At 48.2% G+C, this 27,271-nt stretch overlaps 1 protein-coding gene across 1 annotated transcript in view; it reads left to right on the top strand.

Annotated features, from left to right (window-relative positions):
- LOC126541242 (sodium channel protein type 4 subunit alpha B-like) overlaps window positions 1–27,271 on the top strand; it is a 42,078-nt gene that overhangs the window by 621 nt on the left and 14,186 nt on the right. Inside the window, exons 2-4 of the mRNA XM_050187937.3 lie at window positions 1,329–1,555; window positions 17,651–17,906; window positions 19,670–19,874. Coding sequence (XP_050043894.1) covers window positions 1,369–1,555; window positions 17,651–17,906; window positions 19,670–19,874 — 648 coding nt within the window. The 5' untranslated portion in view covers window positions 1,329–1,368. The remainder of the gene's footprint in view (window positions 1–1,328; window positions 1,556–17,650; window positions 17,907–19,669; window positions 19,875–27,271) is intronic.

The following is a 27,271-nucleotide window of genomic DNA, read 5'->3' as shown; positions in this document are numbered from 1 at the left end:
TATTGGCGTCCGATCGAATGTGCTAGAGTGGCCGGGCAAGCAACTCATCATCCCCGAGGAACAGAGGGTGTCTGCGAATATTCAGCGTTTTCGAATGACTGGTTGAACATAGAGGTGTCCGACTAAATCACTTGAAACGAACAGGCGGTATTGGATTCTTCGTATGGTTCTGTTTGACTAATATAATTTGAATACACATATATCGGCTGAAGGTTCGTTTTTCCCGAAACAGTGCGAGACGTCCATAGTCCACGTAGAGCATGAACCGGAAACAAACATCTGCACTGAAAACCGTCAATAGCTCAGCCTCATCGATGGACAATGAATTAAAACACCTTACTTACGTATATCTATTTTGCTCGCCTCCTGCATTCTTCGCTTGGTCTGTTTCTGAATGTTCGGGGTGCAGACACTTTCAAGCCTCATAGTTGTTTTTTTCCCCTGTACGCAACCAGGGACCTTTACACTAGAGTAAAATCAATTTGATCACGATAACGTTGTCCAATGAATTAATTTCACACTGGAATAACGCCTCAAGGCTGCTGCTCATAATGGTGGCAAATGCTGGAGAAAGAAAGAAAGCGTGATCTGCAATGAAAATCCCTGTCTTCGTGGATGACTTCATAGCAACTGGCGCGCAGGCCTGGAAGTTATGTGGGAGCTGTTGCCACAGCTTGCACTTTAAGGAGTTCCAGGTAGTCAATATTAATCCAGAGTCTCCCATTCGGCGTGACTCACAATAATATCGTGATTTTTGTCGCTTATTACTGGATAATTTATTGAAGTAATTAAATAATAATTAACTACCTCTTTGTACTTGTGTGCCGAACTGGCCTGTCCGATGTGATCAGCACTGCTCCAATAAGGAATGTTCACGCAATCAACGTTTCGATAAAAGGACGTATTTTCGTCGGCGCAGCAACTGCTTTCCTTGGCAGCGTTCCTGCTTTCCTTGCCAGGGAAATTGCTGCTCTGACGAAGAAGAGTCCTCTTGTTTGGTTGCAGCGATTTATGACGCACTGTGTTTTCATCTGTCAGCCTTCATTTCGACTTTGGCACAGCGAACCCGCACGGAACCAGACACCATATACATGGACCTTTAATCTGACACTTCTCACGCAACCTAACGTAACCTAACGTAACCGAACTACATAAGATCAATCAATCAATCAATCAATCAATCAATCAATCAATCAATCAATCAATCAATCAATCAATCAATCAATCAATCAATCAATCAATAAATAAATAAATAAATAAATAAATAAATAAATCGATCGATCGATCGATCAACTCGACCCGCTTCTGTCGCGTTCGCGTGGGCGCAGGCTGGCTGTGGCGTCCGCGGTGTTGGCGCTGCTCAACGGCATGCTGCTGGCCTCGGAGCGCTACGAGTGGAACGGGCGGCAGCGGGCGGCGCTGGGCCGCGCGCACCTCGTCTTCCTGGTGGGACACGCCGCCGAGCTGCTGCTGCGAGCCGCCGCCACGGGAGCCGCCTTCTTCGCCGTCAAGTGGAACCAGTTCGAGCTGTGCGCGCTTGTCCTCTCCCTAATCGGTTAGTGGCTCGCACGGCTTTCATGCGAATGGCATTCTTGGAAGTTGCCAGATCGGTTTTCTTTCCGGCTATCTAGCTATATAACCGATCCGATATGCCACTGGGTACGTGCAGCTTTTCAGTGAATACCTTTGTCGCCAACCTGGGTCACTATGTACGTCGGGGTTTGCGCGGACTTCTCGGAGGCGCCGCTAGATGGCGCAGCGTGTCTAGAGGGAAGCGCGAGTGAGGAGCCTGGGTGCATGACAGGACTTATACATGAAGCGTTCAAGTGTACATTCGAATATTTGAATAGTCATCGGGGATGAGTTCTGCCAGAAGTTTTTTAACGCATTAGCGTAGTTTGTGTAGTTCAAGCCCTTTTAGCGGGCTATCTATCTATGTGTGTTTGTACTGTAACGCGGAGAGAAAAAGACGTCGAAGAAGAAGAGGGCGACGACGATTCCTGTGCCAAGCGGCACCATTTCAACGGCTATCTTCCCGTTCGACCGTATTTGCCAGCCTTCATCTGTAACTAAACACACAATCATCCATAACAGTTTTGGTGGAGGTTGCGGGGTACCTCGACCTCACCAACACGATCCTCCAGCCACCTGATATTCGCCGAAGCCACCGCCTTGCTGGACTGCCTCCATCACCGCTGGTGGTTGAGATGTCACGTGATGAAGACGGCACCCGGACTGTACCAGCTCCAGCGACCTTTTCGGTACCAATTTCAGCGGCGGCTGGTTCCTGGCAACGCCAGAGCCTGATAGAGCCTGGATATTTATCAGGCAAGTCCGGCGAGGACGTGGACCAGTGGCTCACCCACTACTAATGGGTGAGTGACTGCTACCACTGGGACAGAGGAGGTCAGCTCTCGAACGTTGTGTTTTTTTGACGGACACGGCGCTCATGTAGTTCGATAATCACGAGGGTACGCTTACATCATGGGATCGCTTATCGTCTGAAATCAAAGAGCGTTTCGGCGATTCTGTCGCCAAGAAGAAGCAGGCAGAACAGACGCTGCTTCAAAGATCCCAAGTTCCAGTCGAGACGTGCACAACGCATATAAAAGCCGTATATTGAAGCTCTGCAAAACAGCCAATCTTCGCACGTTAGACAAAGTTGGCCAATTCTTGAATGGAATTGCCGAGGATTTTTATGTCTAGGAGAGCCTCAACTCAGTCGCCGACGTAATTCGTCATTGCCGCACTTTCGAGACCCTCAAGAGGCGACGTATCACACCGAAGTTCGGCCAGCTTGCAAATGTTACGATTGTTGCTAGCATAGACGACCTCCCATCACTCGATCTCGCATCTACTATTTGCCAGATCGTGCGGGAGGAGCTGAGTCGACATGCAGAAATGACCAACAACATAGGATTCCACGATGCTCAGCAGTTTTACCGTCCCACACTAGCTCCTCTGTCCATTGCTGCAACAGGTGCGGAATACTACTGCGCGAGGCCACCATCAAGGATGCAACGTAATTACCACCAGGAGACTAGTTACCACCATACTTCCGGATCTCCGCGTCTCTCGTCCACTGGGCACCCGGAACCAAACGGTCGATCTTATCGGTCGAGCGCCCTAACATCTCCTTTCAAGGGTACGACGTCGGCCGCGAGCCTCCTTTGTGTTGCAGCTGCGGTACCGCTGGGCATATTTCTCGCTTCTGTCACCAGCGTCGCCAAATGCCAAGGAGATACGAACCACCATCGATGTCATCTTGGCCCGACAGTCGAAACTTCGGCTATCCGTGTTCTCAAGGATCATTTGCGGCGACCTTCCGCAACAAGGTTCCATGACACGATCAACGCAGCAGTTCTCCTGTTTTTGACCGCAGCTTGACTCTGCCTTCACGCCAGCGTCGCTCTCCCTCGCCGCTGCGAAGTTCATTGTCACCACCACTGGCGGGTACTAGCTGGCACGACGAAGTGAGGTCGCCGGAAACGATACGGCACAGATGCCTCTGCCGGTTACAGTGCTGTGAAAGAAAGTGGAGGTGTTAATTGAGGGCGTGTCTACAATGGTCTTGGTGGACACTAGGGCTGTATCTGTTATGAGCCTTTCTTTCAAGAACCACCTTCGTCGTAACGTGATGTTTTCTTTGGAGAGTAATATTAGAGTCTGTGGTGTAAGCAACGATATACTTCGTCCCCTTGGTGTTTGCGCTGCGAATGTTTTACTGGCTGAGAAGTGTTCCTTAACTGAATTTTTGGTTAACAGTGCACGCACTGACTTTTTGCAAACAGGCGGGACATCTGTTGATTGCGGTACTGGTGAGTGTTTTGTCAGCAGCGTCTTTGTCCCAGAAATTGTTGACGAACAAGCACGTCAACAAAATACATTTGCTATTGCTGATGAGGCGATGCTGCGTCCATATTCGCTAGCGTCTGTTCCTGCCATTGCCTCTGTTTATACTGGTGGTTCATTTGACGCCATGGTGCAACCACTCACCGATTTCTGTGCTAAGAAGGACATATTGGTGCCTTGTAGCGTTGTGTCCGTGACCAATGGAAGCATGTCCTTGTGGCACTAAACCGTTTTGCCGTGTCCGTACTATTTCCCAAACACACGAAGCTCGCAGCATTCGACGACGACACGTATAGTTCCGTTACGGTCGTCAGCGACGAGATGAATTTCCCAAATAAACAACCTCGATACAACCTATCTGCCCCCTTATACCCAAAATTCAGAGAATGTTTAGCACGTCCCTGTGTTCACATGAACGTGCTGCCTTGGCACAAGTTCTATCCCGGCATGCTTCTTTATTCGACTTCTTCTAAGGTGAAAACCGTACCACTCTTCCATCAACAACAAAAACAACAACAAAAAGTGTTACGCACATGCAACGCACCTATGGAATCTGATGTGAAGCGAAGTATCTGAGAATCGGGGGATTAAACGCTATACAACTAACGCCTATGCGTACAAATGTTTACTTTCATTTTATGCAGCGTGTAAATTCGTTCACTGTTTATGCACTGTGAAGGAACAACTTTATTCTTGCGTAGTTTTTGTTTATTGCACTAACCCGTTCGCGAGCAGTACCGAAACGCAAACACCAAATCGTGCGGATGCGCAGTGTGAGCTTTCTAAGCAGCGATGTCAGAAGGACAAACCTGAGCCTACTTAAATCAAGGAATAGAAGAGTGCAACGAAATCTTGCACACCTATCATTCGAAGTGCCCAGCTTCTGATGGATGTCTATTGAAACCGCGTGAACCATTGTGGCGATATGTAAGTCAAAGTGCCTAACAAGGCGTCTTTTCAATAGAAATTCCCGATATCCTCTTGAGCTATAGGCACATCTACTTCAATCGCAAATTCAGTCGCCAATGTCGACATCTATAACCACAAATCACATAGAATAGCTCGCGCTATAAGTGGGACCTGTAACGTAATAGTTTTTCCACTAGGTTCGGTCCGACGTACAACACTCGTGGTGCACTCAAAACGTGACTGTAACTGACGCGTTGTGCACGTGTTGCGCATTTCTTGATGTGTTCGATAAGTGTTATCGTCATTCCACTTACGCCTGGGTCCCCACGCATACTGTGACGTAAACACGCGCACACAAACAAGCAGCCATCCCCAATTCCTCCCCCCCCTCCCATGTTCCCCAGGTACACGCGCACATGCACACACACATGCGCACGCTCGCCGGCTACATTTTAATGTTAACGCAGCCGTCGTCTTCGAAACCGATAATGTGCTCGGATTGCATGACGTCAAACAGGGGCGGGCGGCCTTCCGGCCTCACGTCTCGCGACTTTTCGTCCTTGTAACCCGATCATTTATATTTATGGCGAGCGGCGGTTATAAAGTAGTCGCAATATTGCAAACGCTCAGTCTTCCAGATAAGAGCCCGTCATTACATCCGGGTCACGTCGCCACACGCGCTTAGCAATTTCCGAGAGAGAGAGCTCGGCGATCACGTTCGCCCAATGAGCGAAAGTAAAACTGTACACTACTCCGAGGTGACGCGTCGCATTGCGCGAACCGTTATTAACGCCTGTCCCGCGCTGGCGCGGCACGCCCATAGGCAAACCAGCTGCCGCTCGGCGGCTCTCAGGCGAAGCCGACCCGGTGGTAGAATGGGGCCAAGTTCAACGGACGACGTCAGCTACCACGTGCTCTCCGCGGCGATAACTTTGGTGCTCCTTTTCTGACTTTCTGCGTATGAAATTCTCGCGTTTAAAATAACGGCGCATCTACTTGCCGCGGTGGCAAGGAGGCTGTGGCGAACGGCAGCTGAAGACGGCGACTCGAGTCTTGACTTGGCGGCTGAATTCCAATGATGGAGGAACGATAAAGCAAACACTGTACACTGAGCTTTGGATACACCTTGAAGAACTCGAGGTGGCAGAAAGTAATTCGGAGCCCATTCCTGTGGCATCTCTTATAACTCATGCCTTATGTCGGGACGTCAAGCGACATAATTCAATGAAGTGTAACAATATTTGTGACATTGACTGTGCCTGGGATGCAGTCGTTCCGCAGCCTGCCTTTCGTTGAACTTCCGTACATCCATCCCAACGTTCTCATTTTCTTCACTTGCATCACTTCAATATTCATACTTTTTTATGCAACTATCTTCGCCCCCGTGCAGCATTCCTGGTCGTATCACTGTCTTGAAAACCTTGGCTTTCTTCGACGGTATCGTTATGTTTCACAGAAAAGCCGGGAACAACCTTCTAAGCCTTCCGTTTTGTCTGTATTCAGCAGACATCTCTGCATTCAGCAGACATCTCTGTATTCAACAGACATCTCTCTCTAGGCGATGCTGTTTCGTCGACCGCTGGGCTTTAGTTCTTGAACCAAGTCGTTCTACTGAGCGCCATGTCATGCAATTTTAGGCGTTCACTAGGATGACCTCTTGTGTTGCATGCATAGAGGAAGAAAATCCTCTAGAAGGGATCGTTACGTCACGTGTATTCAGTCTTGGCAGGCCAACTCTCCGTGAAGTAATTCCATTCGCTTTCTCACTCGAAAAGTCTGCCCAACACGTGACCTCATAGACACGTTCCCGGTAGTTGTCAGTCGACAAGAACTTGGTCAACCGTTCAGACGTGGTTCTGCCTGCAGAGCGGGAGCACTAAAACCTACCACGCGTTCTGACGCGACGATCACGTGTTGGACCGACAGGTTTGGCTGTATTCGTGTTGCGCCATGCTCGCACCGAGTTCCTTCCTTCCTCCGTGGTTGCACGCCATGTAGCCCGTCATAAAGCTTTAGATTCTCAAACGTCTATCCTCTGGAGGTTTTCTCCAATGCTCTAATTTCGTCTCTTCAGTTTCTTTCAACATCGTACAAAAGACTGTGTCATTTACACAGAGAACCTTTCAAGATGGTGGTTATGTACAAGGCTTTCGGATGAAACAGGAGCGGGCTTATCGCCACACCTTCATAGAGCCCCACAGTGCAAACTTAAAGTGATTGGTGCCCCTTTATTGTATTTCATGTACTTATATAAACTGTTGCACGAACTGAAGGCTTCTTCCCACAAAAACTGCTATTGTTAGACAGCCAACTTTCAGGTGCGGTCACCCGTCAAAGGCGGCCGCAGGATACGCCGAATATTGATCGCGGATAAGACGAATCATTAGAAAGACGGCGCATTGATACAGCATAATCTACATCATTTAAAAATGTATTTGGTTTACTCATCATGTCTAAAGTGATCTCAATTTAATCTTCAGGAGCACGAGCAGAACAGGAGCGTTGAAAAAAGTAACTGGCAATTCTTCAGCGTAAATTGAAATTGTCATAGGTTGAGGTTATAGCGAGCAAGTTCCTGACAAGCTTTCCGATTCTTTCAAAAGTCAAAGATCACTATTTTTGGAATTCGTACGGGTTCTCCGTTCACAAGGACTCGGATGGACGTCTGTCGTCGTTTTATGTGCGCACCAGATGGCGCAGCGGTCGTGAGTTGATTGCTCTACGTTAGGTTCAAAGTGTAAAGCATCGTGCGAATTAGAATTAGTCGGAGAACAGGGCGAGTGGCGCATTTGTATTGTTGTTGTGACAAAGGCGTTCTCCTATAGCTGATGCATTAATTATGTGCCCTGTAAGTGCGTTGAATGCTTGGTATTGTTGTTTTTCCTTCTTAAAAGCACCACGTTGGTGTTCCAAATCTCCTGACAACAAATGTCGTGCTCGTAAGTCTTGTAATAAGAATTGGGAAGTACCGAGGAGTCATCGACTGCTCGAAACTTATTAGCATAAAGTGGACTTTTCACGAAGGTAACAATCTTGTTCCGAAACTTGTTGAAAAGAGCGCGTGCTCTAAGCATACTTCTAAACGACTCGTGACAACGCACCACCGAGGCTGGGTACTTTAGAATATGTGGGAATAATTGCCGGAGGGCTAAAAAGCATATAATTGTCTCCCTGTATGTGAAGGTAACGGAGTGCCATGAAAAAAGGTCGGTATGAGGCATAGATCAGCCAATAATTTGCGAACAAATAATTTACACGAAGTCTACGGACAAAACCCAACAAGATATATGAGTCGATATGTTCACACGTTGTCACTGTCACCCTATAAAAGTCACAAGAGAACGCCTGTAGACTTCTTACAGAATGTGAAAAAGAAAAGCGCTTGTCACGGTGAATCCTGGCGCAAGCGTGATGCTTTACAAACTTGGACAGATGCTCCGGTCAGTGGAGATGTTTCTGCGTGTTTTCTTTATTTTTTTATCTCTCTCTCTTTCTCTCTCTTTCTCTCTCTCTCTCTCTCGATGCGTGTGCATCATGAAAGTAACACGCCATACACCTTCCTACCAGCGATAACTTTCTTTATTTTTTCCGCATTCGCTATTTAATATGGAGATGTAACAGCGGCAAGAGCCATTCACGTGCGACCTTTCTTCTGCCGCGTTGCACGCTGGGAACATTTGCCTGGACATTAACGCGCTTGTTTGGTTGAACGAGCGTTAAGCGCGATGGTCCGCTCTGTTGCTTGCGGTGCTTGGAACACGCGAAACCCAGGGCACACGCCCTCGGCGCGCCAGTCTCTTTAATACTTCACAAAACAGCCGCGCATAAAGGGCGTCAACCCATCACGCAGACCGATGCGGGGCCGTTCGACCGGAAATTGCAGCGCAATGAAGGCGAAATCGCTCCACTGCACGCGCACGACATACATCGCTTTAGATACTACGGCGCGGACGGGGTGAAATGAACCGACCGACAGCCACGTCCGAATGGGTGATGTTAACGAACATGGCGTCTATGACGTGTTTCCGGCTCCGCAATTGCTTTTGGTGCGCGCAGTTGGCAAAAGCATAGCCTTCGAAATCTGTTTCTGTTACCATCGCTTGGGCGTGGATTTTGTTGGGGCGTGAACAACTTTTATCTAGTGGTCGGAAGCCCGCCCAGTGATTTTCTTGCTTGATATTATTTCTGTTCTTTTCTCTTTTTTTGAAGACGCTGGAGGTGGGAAGAAGGGGGGGTGGGGGGGCTGAAGCAAACGTTACGGCCAAAGTACAACCATGCAACGGGAATTCATGATCCACTTGCGAACGCGGCATCGCCATTTTTTAATTTTTTTTCGCCGCCTACCAATGGCAAACTTCCACAGGTGCGGCCGAACTTTGTCCGCGCACCGCGCGCAGGCTCAAAATCTCAGAGCCGAATCCACTGGATAGGCGCTGCGCGTCACCGCTTTGTCCACCGATATCCTACGACCAATCAGAAAATCAAGGAGGCTGCATCTCGTCTCCCATATGTAGGTCTCGCGTTTCCTTTATCGGGGGTCCAGAATGGAATCCATAATATAGGAGAGGAGTGAATTGAAATAGGACAATTTTTTTTTTCGCCGCATGCATTCGGATGGTAATTCACCCTTATGACGATTTGACGTGTTTATGATGCTACGATTCTTACGAAGCTATGACGGTATTCTAGAAGAGTTGATTCTCGTGCTAGCTGGTTTTCCATAATTTGTCCATAATTTTCTGCTTGTCTTCGTCTACCTTTCTTGTTTCCGTGTTTTTGTCGCGCTAAGTTACTACTTCAACTATGACGGTAATTGAGAGTGATTGATTCTTTGCATAAAAATGCTAGAGCTGGTCGTTGCCGACACTGACCACCGCAGCCGTTGTCGTCGTCGTCATAATCATCGTCGTCATATGCATTACATAAGGCTATTACATCAGCGTCTTAAGTTTATCAAGGTTAGACGAGATGGTGCACGAGGCAGACCTTTTAACGGGGGCCTCGAGAGAAAGTCGCTAGGAGTGGTTGCACGGCAGCAGGCACCTATTTGCAGGAGCAGACGTCGATGTCAGTCTATAAGCCGAGCCACATCATAGCTTATGTGCGCGCTCATTCTTTCGCATAGGCGCGCTTACTAAAGCTGATAGTGCGCTACCTTCGTGGGTGACTTTCCATGTAACGTTGCAATCACCCATACAGGCTTCGGATGTATGGGGGACAAACATATCCTCTTATCGTTCGTTCTACAAAAAAAAAAAAAAAAGGCGACGAACCGTGCCTCTCCTCAGATGATGCTAGGAGGAAGACATTTAGATAAAGTCTGTACAGTTACTCCGCAAAAGAATAAAAATAAAATAGGTATTTTTATGGCTTCGTTCGGGGCACACGCGAAATGAACAGAGGAGATCATTTGGGCTGATCACGTGCATTTCCTCTGCCTGCTGACGCACAATGCGTGGTTATATTTTTAACGCGTCTCGCCACTTTCTGTTACAGCCGGTTTGGTTTCAGCTCCCAGTAGTGCCTCTCGTGAGCAATATGCCATGATTTATGAAAAATCGATCTCCGATTATCTGCGCGCATTAGACCTTTGTAAACGAAGCCTGAGCACGACAGCGCTTGATGGCAGGGCGCCAGCCGATTTCCGCCCGCGATCCGGAAAGCACACGGTGGCTTTAATACACTGTGATAAGACTGCAACGACGACTACGTTGCTTATAGCAAGTTCCGTGCAACAGCAGGTATACGCAGAAACGGCGTGGCTGGACTGATAGGTGCCCCACGTCATATTTCACTTACCAAGAGAGGGGCGCATTTGTACATTTTAGACATTCCCGCAACGATTGTTGTCGTCGTCGTCGTCGTTGTTGTTGTTGTCGTTGCTCTACAATTTGTCCGTATTCGTTCATTCTTATCGGAAGAATAAAGGGCAGCCGAGGCATCATTTCTGGCAGCAATAAACAATAACAATGTAGCTAAATCCGTTGACCCAGACAGTACAGAGAACGAATGCGAACTGACTCGATACACCACCGTGGCTCATAGCGTTTAGATCATTCGCCCACTCATCCCGAGCCACATAGGGCGCCATATTCGAAGAACTCTCTCTGTGTGTGGAGGCGAAGTAACCTGATTGCAAGCGGAAATAAAAGATCGGGAAAAGGAAAATTAATGTTTGTACAAGCAACAAGACCTGCCTAATCAAGATTCCAAGGTCAACTACTCGCACGAAATTCATTTTTGCGTTGAACGTGCTTGGTCAGTCAGCCTTCTCAACAACGAAGACAGTAATGGTGCCTTTCACACGAAAATTCATTATTACGAAACAATGGGGGTAATGTTTTTCTGACCTTGTCAATCGTTCAATTTTTATTGTCAAATAGTAAGTTAATAACTGAGTCCACAATTCATCAACGTTATCAGCAAAGACTTTAATATTGATAAAATACATTCACTCCAAAAAAGTTTACACCCTTTGGGTTGTATATTTGCCGCACAAAAATAATCGTTATCTGTTTTGCTTGCGTTTCCTTTCTTGAAAACGCTGCGCTCTCTACTTACCTGTCGAGAATGCTCTGTCATGCTGATAACTCGCATGCCGTTCGTGACTTGGACGTATCGGGCTCGTAGCATTAAAGAGAAGAAATGCGGGCAAGACAGGATGATTATCGTTGTGCGGCAAGATACGACCCAAAGGGTGTCATTTTGTTTTAGAGTGTTCGATAGATTTTTAATCTTGTTATGTATTGACGCAATGCGTTCCATTAGATATTACTGACTTCATAATAAAGCTGAGAACCTCTGCCTTATCGATCATTCAGTTTTTTTGTTGAAAAGTTGTGATCGCTGACTGAAGTCGGAACTCATCTAAAAGTTGCGAGAGAGGTTCATTTAATTAATACCCTATAATAATAGAGCAGGCACGTCTGTGTAATTGCTACAAGCAAAAAACAGAACGACATTGGAATACGAAAGGAATTTTTATACAGCAGTGAAAATTTTATACAGCAGCAGAAAAGATTGTGATGAGCAAGTTTCCCCCCGATTATGGAGTAATCAATGTGTTCTTCTATATTTGCCAATATAAAGGACTGGTAGCTTTTTCTTACGCTTGTTATGTTTCGAGACAGTGAATTCCAGCACGCAGAACAGAATTCATACTTAGATTCCCGTAATTAGCTTAAACTGACCTTCGCCCGCTATGAATACGAGAGTGGGGCGTGGAAAGTGTCTCTTCACTCGCCGCCGCTTTCCCCATCAACGTTCGCGGAGGTGGGGAGGAGTCCGCAATCAGGACCGTCGTCGAGCGTTGTGTTCAGACTCGGTTTCTCCGCCTATAAACGCCCACAGTAGCGTCCTTCGGGCCGGTGAGGAAAGGGGAAGCCAAGCAAACGCTCGCTACAATATTGATGGCGGCGCAGCGGCGGCTGTCATTAAACAGATCGATCGGACGACCCGCGGACGGCCAGGTGTGCTGCCCTGACCGGCGTGTTTGCCCCAGTGCCCCCTCCCTCCATCCCCCACCGGAGACGGCGGTGGCGGCGGTACAGTGACCGTCAAAGTGACGTCGATCGCCCCTTCGTCGCTCCTGTGTCGTCTCTCGCCCACAACCGGCAACTACATGGGACGCGCTTTTCTTGCGTATTTTCGGCGTATGACGTTAGCCGTCGTCAGCGCGTCCATCGTAAGGAGCCGTGATGAAACTGCCTAGTTGGTATTGATTTATTATTATTATTATTATTATTATTATTATTATTATTATTATTATTATTATTATTATTATTATTATTATTATTATTAAGCCTTGCCCTTCCAGAATATACCACGAAATGTTGCGGTTCACGTTGTCGTCCGCTCCAGTAATGTCTAAAAAAAAACCACATATACCAGCCCCCACCTTCAGGCTAAACGAGTAGCAATTTCTGATCTGTTTGCCCCCTCTTCGCAAGAAGCGAATGATATTGTAAACTTCGTTACTTCGGTGGCCTTATCGAAAATGGTTCGCAATATTGAGAAATGAAGACACCCAACGCGTATCCTTCGCTATGGTAACACCTGAGGTTTCCATGTCAGTGTGTTGGTCGGATTGGCGTGGCTTCAGGCAACGTACGCTCTTCATCCCGTGTGGCAGCTTGAACCCCGGAACGATAGGCAGTGTCCAAATCGCACAACCAGCGACAGTTCTGAGTAACGGTAGCCAATCTCGAAGGCTATGGCGCCGTGTACTGCAAGCGCCGGAACCGATTGGTAGTAGCCGGAAACGCATCATGGATGCGATGTTTCCGACTGGGTCTATTAAATCACTCAAGTGCATAAACACGTCAGAACTAAAAAACGTAGGTGTATAACACGTGAGGAATTTTCATCCTTTCCGCTCTTCCTAGCTCCCGCCTTGAGACGTTTGGAACGCTCATTGAAGTTCACAAACGCAGGGATGCGTCTGAAGGCTTCATTAAATAATTCTCGATCTAATAGACCGACTTAAGCAGCACAGTCAGAGGAAGCGTCAGACGAATGTTCTATTCGGGCCTAAGAAACAAGCAGGAAATGCTACGACCGTCAGCACAGGGGCCATCGCCGACCACGTGCTTCTCGCATATATCTCTTTGCAGAGTTGATGTAGTGTTCACCAGGCCTCAGCTGACATTGGGGAACGAAAACTACTTTTCAACATGGTGTCTACAGCCGTCCGTGTTATTATGTTCGAAGACAAGAGTTATTACCGGAATAATTATTATTGCACATATTCAAGTCACGCATCACATCAATCATAATACTTAAGAGGAAGCTTTAGCTCGAGTGCTCCTATCTAAATACATGTAAAAGGAGAATTCGTTTTTCTCGGCAACCACTGCACCAAATTTGACGAGGTTTGTTGCATTTAAAAGACAAACTTAAAATCTAGTGACTGTTGGTTTCGAATTTTTGAGTTAAATTGTGAATTTTTTATTAAAAATTGCCAAACATCGAAAATTTTCAAAAAACGAAACTATCAAGTTTACAACTCTGTAACTCAACCACTAAATATGATAATACAATTTTGTGAATTGCATCTAATAGTACATCTAAAGCGGACAAAATTGATATGTTACACATGAATATAAAAAAAATTCAATCATAGGGAAATACAACTTTTGCAAAACCGTTGTAACCAACGTAACAAATTCACGTAAGATGTAAAAGGACATATTGCATTTGTCCGCTTTGAATGATCTAATTGATGCCGTTTACAGAACCGCGATATCAGTTCTGGATGCAGAGCTATGAATTTGTAAACTTCGTGCTTCCATTTTTTTCAAGCGGTCAAATATCTAAAAATTGATTTAAGAAAATTCAAGCCCTAAATCGAAATTCCGCTTCCAACAGTCACTAGAATTTAAGTTTCTCTTTCAAATGCAACAAATTTCATCAAAATCGGTCCAGGGGTTATCTCATAAAAACGTTTTTGCGTTTTACATGTATTTGAATAGGCCGCGTCGGAGTTGGGCCCGAGCTAAAGCTTCCTCTTAAGAACTCTCCAGGAGGCTAGAGAAATTACGGACCTTTTACAAGAGCATAAATGCGGCAATTTTGTTCGTACTGGTTGTGTTTTGTGTTCACCGTCAAGAGTATATAAGCAAAATATGTTCCCTGATGCATTACGATATCTTCGTGAAATTAAAAAAAGGTACGCTAAAGCTGCACGCTACCATTGCACCGGTGAATAAATGACCTTTTCATGAGACGGGATCGCCGGGCCAGGCACACCACGTGACCCTGCGGTGAGCTATTGAATTCGGCCACGATTTCTTCCATGTGTGCAGAAGGCTTAGAGGAACTAAACCAGCACGCTTTTTGCACAAGTCAGTCCGAGAAAGCGTGTTACATAACCATGCCCATCTCACGAAAGCTACGTTCTGCCACTTAATCATTCTCTGAAAAAAAAAAAGAAATCTGTCAGTTTCGCCCGGAGTGTGAAGCATTGACACTGACTGCAAGGTTTAGCACTGCGCTTCTCGGGCGGTGTTCTAGATACACGCTGGTGCAGCATATGTACGCGAAAAAGCACGCAATACAACTACTGCTGTGCAGAAGAGACAGCGCCCAAGCATGCTATACCAGGCGTCTCACGACGCTAGCGTGACGAGGCGTCGCACCTAGATATGTGGTGCACGAGATGAGACCGACGGGAGACCGTTGGCGTCCACCCGCGTCCAAGTGAAGTACCAGAGCACGTTGGCTTTTGGCGTTTACCACCCGTTCCAACCCAGTCAGTGGCACAGCAGCTCAACGGGTGCACTTACAATGTGTGTGCGCGCACACGACGCCCACGAATGCGAGCAGCGCAATGCAGAACCAACGACCCTGGTACACCGTGTAGATTGAGCGTAGTGTTGGCGGTGCGACCACTTCGATTCGTCGTTTTTTGCATACCGCGCATGCGCCGTGGAGCGGGAACGCGCAACAACGGCGGCGGCACGAATGCGCCTCGAGGGTCCTCTGTCGGGACGAAAGTGCAACGACATCGCTCAACGATCAAAATTATTCAACGCTAAAAACACCTGCATTCGAACCCCGCGACCCTGTGCTCGCCAGAGCGTGTTCAGATCCCGGCCGGCCGCGGCAGCCACGTTTCGATGGAGGCGAAATGCAAGAACGCCCGTGTGCCGGGCATCGGGCGCACGTTGAAGGATTCCCAGATGGTCAGAAATAATTAGGCGCGCCTCATGACCATATTGTTGGTTTTGGCACGTATGAAAACCCCATAATTTAATTTTGCGCTCACCTGAAGAATACAACAGCCGCAGAGTCACCGCAGCTTCCTGTTAGTTCATTCATTCATTCATTCATTCATTCATTCATTCATTCATTCATTCATTCATTCATTCTCTTTTATTCTCTTTCTTTCTTTCTCTGGCCGTTCTCTTTTGTTGTTTTTTGGCCTTTGCTATGCTTTACTCTTTCTAAACATGAATGTCGACTATCCACTGACAAATCGACTTAGAGTTCCTCTAAGGCTACGTGACAGCAGCCAACCTTTCCGCCCGATCAGCGACACGATCGCCGCGCAGAATCCTTTCGCGCAGGTAATACATATATACGGTCGACGCGCGAGCGCTCGTAAAGCAGCGAGTCACGCACCAGATTGTGGTCGATGCGGGGAGGGGGTCGTGTTTTACGAGCTTCTGAGTGATCGCAGCATGAAGCCTCTGCCGCACTTGATTTTTCTCGGCACTCGCGGAGCACAAAGCCAGCCCTCTCTACACTCTCGCGTTATAAGACAAGATGTGGGTGAGGGCCCCGGCAAGCGGCCGCCGTTAGCAAAGGCCGAGACCCTTGCCCCGTCCCTTCCGCGGTACCGTAGCGTTTTTACTGTCGTGCGTGACTCAGTTCCGCGTGCGTGGCCCAGTTTCGTATACGAGTATCGGGAGCCTTTTTAACAGGACAAAGAGCGTGGACAGAGGAAAAAAAAAAAAAACGACTACATGGAGAGTGCTTAAGGTTTGCCTTTGTAAAAAAAGAAAAAAAAAAGAAGGAAAATGTCCGTTTGCGTGCGGACATTTTGCAAGCCAGAGCAGACATCGCGTGAGATGTTTCCGATATCATGCTCGGCGCATGTACGAGTCTAATTTCTAGCGTTATGTAGCGCTGTTAACCGACACTGGCCAAAGCGCTGAGCCGTGGCAAAAACGTCAAAATAACTCGCTTTGCTTTTATTTCGTTGACCCACCAGCGACCGCCGAAAGCAGTGCCCAAAGTGCTTACTATGGCGATATGAAGCGATCGTTTTCCCAAAAGAAGCTCGCTGCTTTCTTCAAGGTTTAGGAAGAGTGCAAGGAAAATGTGTTTTAAATTAGAGTACGGACACTGTGAACACCAATGCACAGATATTGTTTCCAATTTGTTAAGTCAACTGCTTTTCGCTGCTGTTACATGTAAAAGAACAAGTTACGGCAGAAACCATTCTTGATTATTACCTAAGTCAATGCGACACATTTCTCCCCTGCACGTGGTGCGAAGCCCGAAGGAGCTAACGTTCGACGAATGCACGCAAAACCCGCAGATACACGCAAAGTGCCTCGAGCGGCCAGTCGCACAGCAATCTTGCGTGTGTTCGCGGGCTTCCTTCACGCTCGGAAAAACGCTCTTATGTGGCACGTGTTGAGCAACGGAAAGCTGTATCGGGCGTTTTTCATGTTGCTCTACAACTTTCTCATTGGCACTTTTCATCTAACTATAATAGTTGAGAAGTTGATCAATTCATTAAGCTTAATTATGCAGTTAGGCGGAATGTAAACAATAGTCCGAGTATCTCCAAGCGACGGCAAACAACGTCACTTTGGTTCTGTCCACCTACGTGGCACCTGCATATTCTTAATGTTTGGCTCAAGTTACGTGCAACGCCCTGTATAGTTAATGCTTGAAGTCCCACCGCTTGAAGTTCTGAGTAATTTAAAGTTTCGGAGACGCGTTGAAGCTAGAGGCAGCACGACGCGTTCGCTCGCGGCTGCTGTCGCTCTTCAGCGCGCCAGCTTTGCGACAGCGTGTGTACGATGACATGGAGTGAGAGTTGTTCACGTTTGTGCGTTGAGCGCGTGACACCGTGCTTGGTAATTGAATAACAAGCGAATTTTTACTGCGACTTACGCGACCTATAGAACTACGACCCTTACTTCGTATACAGTAGTCTAATAATTTGCCATCGCAATCAACATTATTCGGCCTTAGGACGAAACTGCGACTTTTTTTTTTGTGTCAGTCATTTTAAGCGTGCTTCTTGTTCGGGACGTGCCTCGTTCGTGTCCCACGCGTTTAGTTTGTAAAGTCAACAGTGCCGGGGCCTCGCACGCATTCGCACGTTTATCATGCACCGCCCGGCGTGTATACATACCGGCCCCGTCGTGCGCAGGCGACGTCGTCCTCCTGTCCGGCGTGTCCCAGTCCCGTCCCGAGTGGGTCCTGCTGCGGGGCCTCCGCACGCTGGCCATTTTGCGCGTGTTCCGCAGCCTGGTGTCGGTGCGAGGCGTGCGCCAGCTGGTGCTCATATTCGCAGCCTCGGTGCCCGCCTTCATCAACATCGCCCTGCTGCTGTTCCTCGTCATGTTCGTCTACGGCGTGCTCGGAGTCTCGCTGTTCGGGACCCTCCGCTCTGACGACAGCTTCAGGTACGTCGCAAAGTGCCTCGCAGCGCATAGTGGCTCGTACGAAGTAACAACGTTCTACGCTGTATATATGTATAGCCAACCACATGGAACGTATTTCCGACGCCTTTGCGTCGTCGCTTCGCGTATGCGAGCCGGTTTCGAGCTTAGGAGGTAACTGCGCCGCCCGGAAATGTGTTCCGCGCACTTACCTATACAAACGAACAGTACACCTTAGTAATGTTGTCGGGCATAATAACTGCAGCGTGGTTATCGCGCTGTGCCGAACGAACGCATCGACGATGGGTGAGGAAAGGGATCTTACTGTCTTGCCCGTTTCCACGCCTCACTACGCTGATCCTCCTGTATGCAGTGTTACCGAACAATCTAGCACCAGAGCGGCATCTCACGAGGCGCGCAATGACACTCTCGATTGAGCTCGACACTATGCACAAACGCGGCACGCGCCGTCCATTCTCGTGAGCGTGCGCTCGCGTGCGCTACTGGTCAGCTGATATACCAGAGGCGACTTCCACTTCGGTGCGACGTTTTATTTAAACTGTGTATACATCTACCCAGTGGGCCAGGGAATGCAGGCTTTCTTGCTTTGCAGGTAAGCGAAGGTAATGTGCGCTGCACAGAAAATAAAAAGAGGATTATGACGGAAGTTGGCGGATTCGTGGTGAAATGCTGTAGCGCGTTATTTGTGCCCGCTTGCGCACAGACACAGCTTCCCTCGACTCCAGACAGTAGCACACTGGAATGTTTGCTTTCTTTTATTCGCTACGTACGCTGTCAAGCGGTCGTGCTACTCCTTGTGGTTTAAAGTGTGTGCCAGACTAAAGCTGACATTGGCACTTATAGGCCGACTATAGATGACGGTTGTAAAGCTTAACAGTGTAACATAAAGGACATTGAAGCGTTCATCTCAGTGCGAGCGATAATGCCTGAGTAATTTGCGTATTTTGCTGACCTGGGAGTTAGAGCGCCTGCTTGCTAACGGCTTATATTTTGGCTGAAGAGCGCATTCTTACATCCTTTTGAATGCTGTAAACTCATGACTGACTTTGCTGCCCCGAAGTGGAAAATAGAATTTATTCTGATGTAAAAATATTATTTAAATAGTCTGCCTTGTAAGAACATGCGGGCGTAGGTTGTGGCATTGCATTTCGACGTGGCATCCGGGCTCTTCAAAGAATCGGGTGTAGTTTCGAGACAAGCTCTCATTCGAGCGAGCGCGTATGACGACTTGGAGCGCTTGCTTCTCGATGTGCTTGCACTGTACATTCACCGAGCTGTGGCAGGCGCTGAATCGAAATACAGCGTCGTGGACTAACTAGAGGCGTACACTCGAAAAAAAAAAATGCATAACCTTTAACTTAACGCAGCAACCTTAGACTCGATGTTCACTTCCACTTCTAAAAAGAACGGTCATCGCGCGTGGGAAGCTTTCTCGTGAAAACGTTGCGCTACATTTCACCGCAGTCTTTTCATTTTATTGTGAGGAGTTGAGCAGCTTCATTGGGCTGCGCTTAGTGTGTGCTTCAGTGCTGTTGTGGCCCAGCGTTCACAGAAGCTTTCGCCCGTTAAAGCATTCCCTCACTGACCAAAGTTGGCGCTATATAGTGATGATTCGCGGTACAGAGATGGCAATGATACTATCATCTCTGCGATGACCAATCGAGGTTACTGAAGAGAAGTTTGGCGAATAGGAATCTCTTAGCGGAAATAACCGTCGAGGACGGTTGAGATCGACTGACAGGAAGGACTTGGCTTATCCTGCGCAGTGGCCTGGTGAACTTCGGACAGCTCTGGCGCGCGCTTCTGCTGCTCTTCCGCCTATCGACGACGAGTGCGTGGAACGAGGTACTCGGCTGGCTGCTGCCGGCCGGCAAGGGCCTCGCGGTCGCCTACCTCGTCTCCTACCTGTTCATCTCCAACTTCATCATCTTCAACTCGTACGTCGCCGTATTGCTGGCCGGATACGAACAAGTATGTATACGTATACAGAGAGGGAGAACGGTGGGTGGATATCGAGGGCGCTGGATATAGGATAGACAGGAGCACTGATCCGGGCGCTGATCAGTGTGTTTGCCTATAGCGACACATTACAGAGCTTTAGCGTGTCCGCAAACTTCCAACCATTCATGGATTACCGGGCTACTGGAGCCAACAACAAAGTAGCGATGCTGGTAGCAACATCATGCGACGCTTCGTACAACTTCAGCGCGTTTGGAACATTTTTGTGTTTAGTGTTTGTTCTCGTCGAAGAAAAAAAAGATAATAAAAGGACTGCATGGTAGTCGTTATGTGTCCACCGACGCTTTACACCAGCAGTTAATTAGAATATGGTAGATCACTAAATTATTAGCTTTCGGTGGTCTCTACTTAAACTCCGCATTACAATATGTCGCAACCAGCGCGGTTGCTTGTCGTACACCGCAATGTTAGCCCGGTATTCGCGAACGGTAATACGTTTTACGGACAATCTAGAACTCTTTCGTGAAACGCGGACAGCGGGCGTCTAGTGGTGGTGGTGGTGGTAACAACTTTATTTCGTCAACAGCAAATATTTGGTTAACTTTAGTGGGCTTCCAGGGTGCGTGAGGTGGCCGTCCGATCAGTTCCTCTAGCGCCACCTGTTATGGGAGTGAGGCCCTGTCTGTCGGCGACTTCCAAAGCCCAGCTGACGGCCTGCAGTTGAACCGCTGGGTCCGAGCTGGACACCGCATCCTCCCACTCTTGCTCGTTAGAGAGATGCCATTCTCTTTTCGGTTTTAGATTGTCGCAATCGAATAAAATGTGTTTTAAATCTGCCTTTGTGACCCCGCAGAGCTTACATTCGGGGGTGTAGACTCCTGGGTAGGCCTTGGAGTATATATAAGGGTTGGGGAAGGTGTTAGTTTGTAGCTTCCGCCAGGCCACTTGTTGATGTTTATTAAGGCTTTTGTCCGGCGGCGGGAGCGTCCCTCTGTTGTTTCTGTAGTATAATGTGATCTCGTGGTAGGTGGTCAAGGTCTCTCTGGCCGACCTCAGGACCGGCTCGCCCACTGCCCGGTTGACGAAACCTCGGGCTAAGTTGTGGGCCGCCTCGTTCCCAGGATGCGACGCGTGGGCCGGAACCCATATGATTCTAATGGGTCTGGCGTTGAAATTTTGCGGTTTTAGGATTTGTTTGGCGGGTTTGTGGACCCTCCCTTTTGCAAAGTTTCGAACGGCTGTCTTCGAGTCGCTAAAAATCAGGTTTGCTTTAGTGCTTATAATGGCTAGGGCGATGGCCGCTTCCTCCGCCTCGTGTGCCTTTTTGCTCCGCACAGAGGCGGCTGAGATTGGTTTTAGGTCCATGCCCACGACGCCTATCGAAAAGGCATCGTGATCACAGAGCTCTGCAACGTCCGTACAGACTGCCTCCTTATGGTTTGAATATTGTCTGTGAAGGGCTTTGGCTCTCGCCTTCCTCCTTTCTTCGTGGTGTTCGGGATGCATGTTTTTCGGGATTGGATCTATTCTCAGATATTTGTGTATGTCTCTAGGCATTTGCACGGCATCCGTCCCTATGCGTTCTTGCCTGATATCCAAGGTCCTTAGAATGTGTCTTCCCGTGGGTGTTTTTGTTAGCCTGTCGTACTGTGCGATTCTGTGCGCCTCGACTAGCTCGGGAAGCGTGTTGTGTATGCCTAACATTAGCAGCCTTTCTGTTGATGTATACTTAGGGAGATGAAGGGCTGCCTTGTACGATTGTCTTATGAGGCATTCAACCTTGTTCTTTTCCGCTGCCTGAAGTTTGAGATAGGGGAGAGAATATACTATACGGCTGAGCACGAAAGCCTGCACTAGCCTCCTCAAATCTGTTTCTTTCATTCCCTGGTGTTTGTTAGCTATTCGTCTTATGAGCCTGTTGGTTTGTCCAACGCATGCGACTAGTTTGTTTAGTGTAGTTGTGTTTTTCCCGTTGCTTTGAATGTGCATTCCCAGAATTCTCAAGGTTTGTACTTCTGGAACTTTTGTACCATCAACCCTAACATCCAATTGTGCCGGGGGATCGTTTTTCTTAGGTCTGTGTCTGATAACTAGGAGTTCGGATTTTTGTGGCGAGCACGTTAGCCCGACTCTCCTGGCGCATCCGGTAACTATATTCGCTCCCGTCTGTAGCGTGCTCTCAATATCACCTTCGCTTCCCCTGACTGTCCAGAGGGTGATGTCGTCTGCGTAGAGTGCCGACGATAAGTTTGGTATGGCGGCAAGAAGCTTGGCCATGGGTATGAGGGTTATGTTGAACAGAAAGGGTGACAGCACTGACCCCTGCGGCGTGCCTTTGCTTCCTAATTGTAGTGTATCCGACTTGATGCATCCGAATGTTATTTGAGCCGTTCTGCCGATTAGAAAAGCCTTGATGTATGAGTATATTCTCTCCCCCACGTTTAAGTCGGAGAGGGCATTCATGATGGCATTGTGGGTGACATTATCAAAGGCTTTGGTGAGGTCCAGTGCCATTATTGCTTTAGTGTTGGTGTTATTCGGTGTGTTTATTACCTCTTCCGAAAGCCTGAACATTATATCTTGCGTAGACAGGTTGGGCCGGAAGCCTATCATCGTGTGCGGAAAGAGATTGTGCTTGTCCATGTGGTCTTGTAATCTAGATAGCGCCACGTGCTCCAATAGCTTCCCTAAGCATGATGTTAGGGATATGGGTCTGAGGTTGCTTAGTTCGAGTTTCTTGCCTGGCTTGGGTATGAGAGTTACCTTGGCGTGTTTCCACGTCTCTGGTAGCCACCCATACCTTCAGCACTTGTTAAAGTACTCCGTGATCCCTTGAATAGAGTCCTCGTCTAGATTTCTTAGTATTTTGTTCGTCACCCCATCCGCTCCTGGAGCGGAGGATGTTCTAAGTTTCTGCATGGCCGCCTTTACCTCTGCTACCGTTATGTTTTCGTCAAGTTCAGGGTTGGGGTTGCCGTTGTAGTTGGGAAGCGTCAGGTTTTTCGTGGTGCATATGTATCGGTTTTGTAATTCCGTTATCATTTCTTCGTCATTAAGTGGGCTTGCATGAATTATGCGTGCTACATCCTTCTGGTGAGCGGCTCTGCTGTTTTCTGGGTCTAAAAGATGTCTCAGAAGGTGCCATGTGTCTTTCAGCCCCAATTTTCCGCTCATTTGATCACATGTTTGTCCCCATTGTTGTTTAACTAAGTATTGAGAATGATTTTGGATTTCTCTTTCTAGTTTGGCTATTCTAATTCTAAGTTTTCTGTTGTGTTTTTGTTTCAACCATCTTTTTTGTAAGCTATTATGTGCCTGCCACATGTGTATTAATCTGCTATCAGCGGCTTTGTTTTCGGCTGCTATCTCTATCGTCTTAGTGGTGTGCTCTGCGTCTTTCAATAGTTTGTGAATCCATTCATTTAGGTTTTCAATCTTCTTGCCATCTGCGTTACCCTGTCTCCTTTCTCTGAATTTATCCCAGTCTACCACTCGTGTCACCCTTCTTCTTTCCTTCTTGAGCGTACTGCTGGGTATAGTGGTCTCTATAATGTAATGGTCGCTCCCTAGGTTTTCGTTCGTGTTGTGCCATTGTGCATCTACTATGTTTTTGCATAGGGTCAGGTCAGGGCATGTGTTAGCTTGCACACTGTTCCCTATCCTAGTTGGCACCAGCGGATCTGTCAGGAGCGTGTATCCTTCGTCCTGAACATATTGCCAGAGGCTAGTACCCTTCTTAAAATTTGTTCTGTAACCCCATGCCATGTGTTGTGCGTTCATATCTCCGACTACTATTAGGGGATTCGTTTTACTGATTTTTCTGGCTTCATTCATGGCTTTTATTATGGGGGAGGATTCCGCCTTGGGGGTGCTATATATGTTTAGAATGAAGAGCGGGGCCTCGCTTCTTTTTAGGGGTATGACCTCTATCAGGAGGCAGTCTGCACCGTTCGATTGAATTTCGTGCTCTATTGCAGTTAGATTTCTATGGACCAAGAAGGCCGTGAGCGGTTTTTCTTCCTTGCCATTTTCATATGTTTTATAATCCCGAACCTTTACTTTTTTCCTGGTTTCTTGTAGGGCTATGACATCGGGAATTTTTTCTTTTTCAAGGTTTTGAATGTGGAGCTCTAGGTTCTCCCGCTTTCCGCGGAAGCTCCTACAGTTCCATTGCCATATTCTTATCTCTGTCTGGCCCTTCCCCATGATTGGCTTTAGGGAGGGAGATGGATTGCGCTGTGGTGGAGGCCATGGGTCCTGGGGCCGGAAAGAGTTTGCCCATTACCTTAACCAGTTGATTGTCATGTTTCTGTACTAGCTCGTTTGTAGCCTTTGCTGCGTTTGTAAGGACTCTTACTTGTTCTGCTAACGTTTTATATTGTTCCCTGGTCTCGTTTCTGATAGCTGTGAAGCGTGCTTCTATGTTTGCTTCAATATTGTTTTGCCTTTCCTCAATTTTATCTAATATCGTGGCCACTGTTCTTAATAGGCTCATTACTTCCTCGTGATTCCGTTTTTCGTGCTCCTCTGAGTCTTCCATCAACCTCTTTTTTGCCGGTGGCCCTCTTGCAGGTGAGGGTGCCCTAGAGGATGCGTTTGACGGGGGAAGGGATGCCTTTCGCGGTTCCTGTGTTAAGATCGCGGGTTGTTGAGCAATATGTGTTTTACTTTCGTGCTGCTGTTGCGTTATTGCCTTCATTAGTTCCTGAATTATTCTTTCCTGTTTTTGTATGATTGCTTTAAGTTCCTTAATTTCATTACTCTCGTGGGAGGATTGCGGTGTCCCGCTCACCTGATGTGGTGCTCCTTCCCGCCAGGCGTTCGGTAGCGCCGGGTAGGACTCCGAGCGGTCGCGTTTTCCTCGGTCGTTACACTGGGCTCGGTTTCTTGATCTGCTTCTGCCTCGCTGTTGCTGCTGCTGTGTCGGGTGCGCAGGTTGCGCTCCCTGTCCCTCCGGTCGCTGAAATTCCACTTGAGGCTTGCCACTTCGTTTCTTGTTTCCCTTGGCGGGCGGTCTCTCATATCTGATCTTGCATTGGTTGGATCCCGTGAAGTGTTCTCCCTTGCACAGGATGCACCTCGGCGTGCACGTGGGCTCGTCTTGGACCGGATGCTCATTGCCGCACCTGTAGCAGAGATTTTTTCGTTCTTCCGGACACACGTCCGAGCGATGTCCCGGTCTTCTACAGTTGTAGCATGCTTCCACTTTGGGTCTGAAGAGGTAGCAGTTGTGGGTTCCTCCGCCGAATCGAATGGAGTCCGGGACTCTCTTGGTGTTTGCGAAAGTGATGAGCAGTACTTTTGATGATTTTCCCATCCTTCTTGCGTCCACAATCTCTAGCTGTGGGTTGACCTTCACGATGTCGTCCATGATCTCGGCGTGGCTTTGGTCTTCTAGAACGTGATACGCAATCCCCTTGATGCTGTTGTCCGGTGCCGCTACGTATGCACACGTCAAATAGACTTGGTCTAGGATTTTGATGTGCTGTACTTCCGCGTATTTCCCTGCGCGTTCCATAGAAGGGGTGCTCACGGTAAAGGAGTTGTTAAAAGGATTGATCCTTACTTGGTCGTGTTGCTTGATTTCCCCAAAGTTCACTCCGATGTCCAGGCACAGGGCGTACAGTAGTGTAGTGGCCGTGTGGTCACGGAGCCGAAGTCCGCCTCTCGGCCGGTGTACGATCTTGTAGTCGCTCTCTGGCAGACGCGGGAGCGGCTTCTTTTTATATGGGCGGCGTCTTATCGATGCGTTCACCCCACTGGTCTGGGCGGCCTTGCCGGTGGCGTCTGTCGGTGTCATAGCTGCATCCTGTTGGGCATTGGCGTCCCCATGCTTGGGGCGAGCTCGATCATGGGCTTTGATGGCAGCCTGTATCCATAGGCTTCGGTCTTCATATTCCTCCGGGGAGATTTCTTCTCCGTCTACGGCGTACTCCATCGCGACAGCGTTGGTGACGGCTCGAGGGGCCGGCGGCGACGCCGATAGCGCCCCTAATCGCGCTAGGCCTGAAGTAGGCCCAGCTCGACTAGCTGCGGCGGGTGAACGAAAGTGCCCCTAAAGGGGTAAAAAGGGGTCTTGCGCCTCGAAATACAACGGCAGGGTTCCAGGCACTCTCTGTGACCTTGTGGGAGCAGGTCCAGGTCTGCTGGTACAGAAAGTCGCTCGGAAAAGACCAAGAACTCGGGAGCCCATACGGAGCACATCCGCACGACTCAACGCGCCAAGCGTTCTCGCCGTCTAGTAGGTTTATCTCCATTTTCTCCCTTCGCTCGCCTTCTTTCCCGCTCACACCTTCGCACACGCTTTCGTCTTCGCGCCGTCTTCTCGTAGCGCCCCCCCCCCCTCCCCCCCGTGCGAGGCATGAGAGGGGACGCGATGGAGGGAGGGAGGGAGGGAGGGGGGCGTTCTACTGCGGCGGATGCTGCTTACGGCGCGGCTGTATTTAGCAAGCGATCGACATGGACAAAGTGCGCGCCCGTGCGGGCCTGATCTTCAAAGCGACCTGCGATGTGGACAAAGTACGCGCAGTGCCGGTAGCTTTCGACGTTTAGTTCACGTTGCAGTGAAAGACAGCACGAAGGTCAATTCGCTCGCTGCTGCTGCCGCGCTTACTCACTCCAGCGATTTCACAGGGAGTTTCCGCGGCCATCAAGCACGATATGTTCATGCTTACCTGTGCGCGCGTGACACCATGCTTGTTAATTTAGTTAGTAAGCGAATGTTTGCAAGATTGTACGGCTTATAAACCTAATATGCTTGCTTATAGATGTCTGCTAATTTGCTATCGCAATCGATGCCTCTCCTTTTGGGCGAAGCTTCGACTTTTTTCCCAGGTGAGCGTAGTCGGCGCTCTCATCTTCTTCATGGTCAACGCATCACTCTACAAATGCCTTACGCTTTCACTTGCTGAGAACGAACGCAGTCAGTGTTGGTACAAGCGTGACTGTGGTTCTACTGACCACCGAACTGAAGTGGTTTAACCTAATTGTATTACAAATAAATAAATAAATAAATAAATCGTTCGAAGGATTACAACCAGGAAACATTTCCCTCTAGCATACCGGTATTCTCTCCCTTTCCCTCCCGGTATGTTTCTTGGTAATTATAAAGAACCCCTTTTTACCACCGAAGCTGTCCTAGGTTTCTTGAACAATGTGGTCTTGCATGTTAATAGGCCAATAGCATCGTAGCGCATCTTCTATCCAGACGACGCTGCTGTGATAGTAGTACTTGTACAGCACACGTCTTCAGGTCCTTGCGCTTCAAGGTCTCTGTTACGGCAGTAGTGCTTGTCCGAATTTTAATCCTATGACCAATTTTAGCACATTGTAATTCTTTCACAATGCATCTTTTGCGTCCTTGGCACGCTTCATAGTCATTGTCATAGTTTTATTACATGTAGCTGTTA

This window comes from Dermacentor andersoni, chromosome 2 (genome assembly GCF_023375885.2).
Source record: "Dermacentor andersoni chromosome 2, qqDerAnde1_hic_scaffold, whole genome shotgun sequence".
Classification (NCBI taxonomy): domain Eukaryota; kingdom Metazoa; phylum Arthropoda; class Arachnida; order Ixodida; family Ixodidae; genus Dermacentor; species Dermacentor andersoni.
This window is presented reverse-complemented; position numbering and strand designations above follow the sequence as displayed.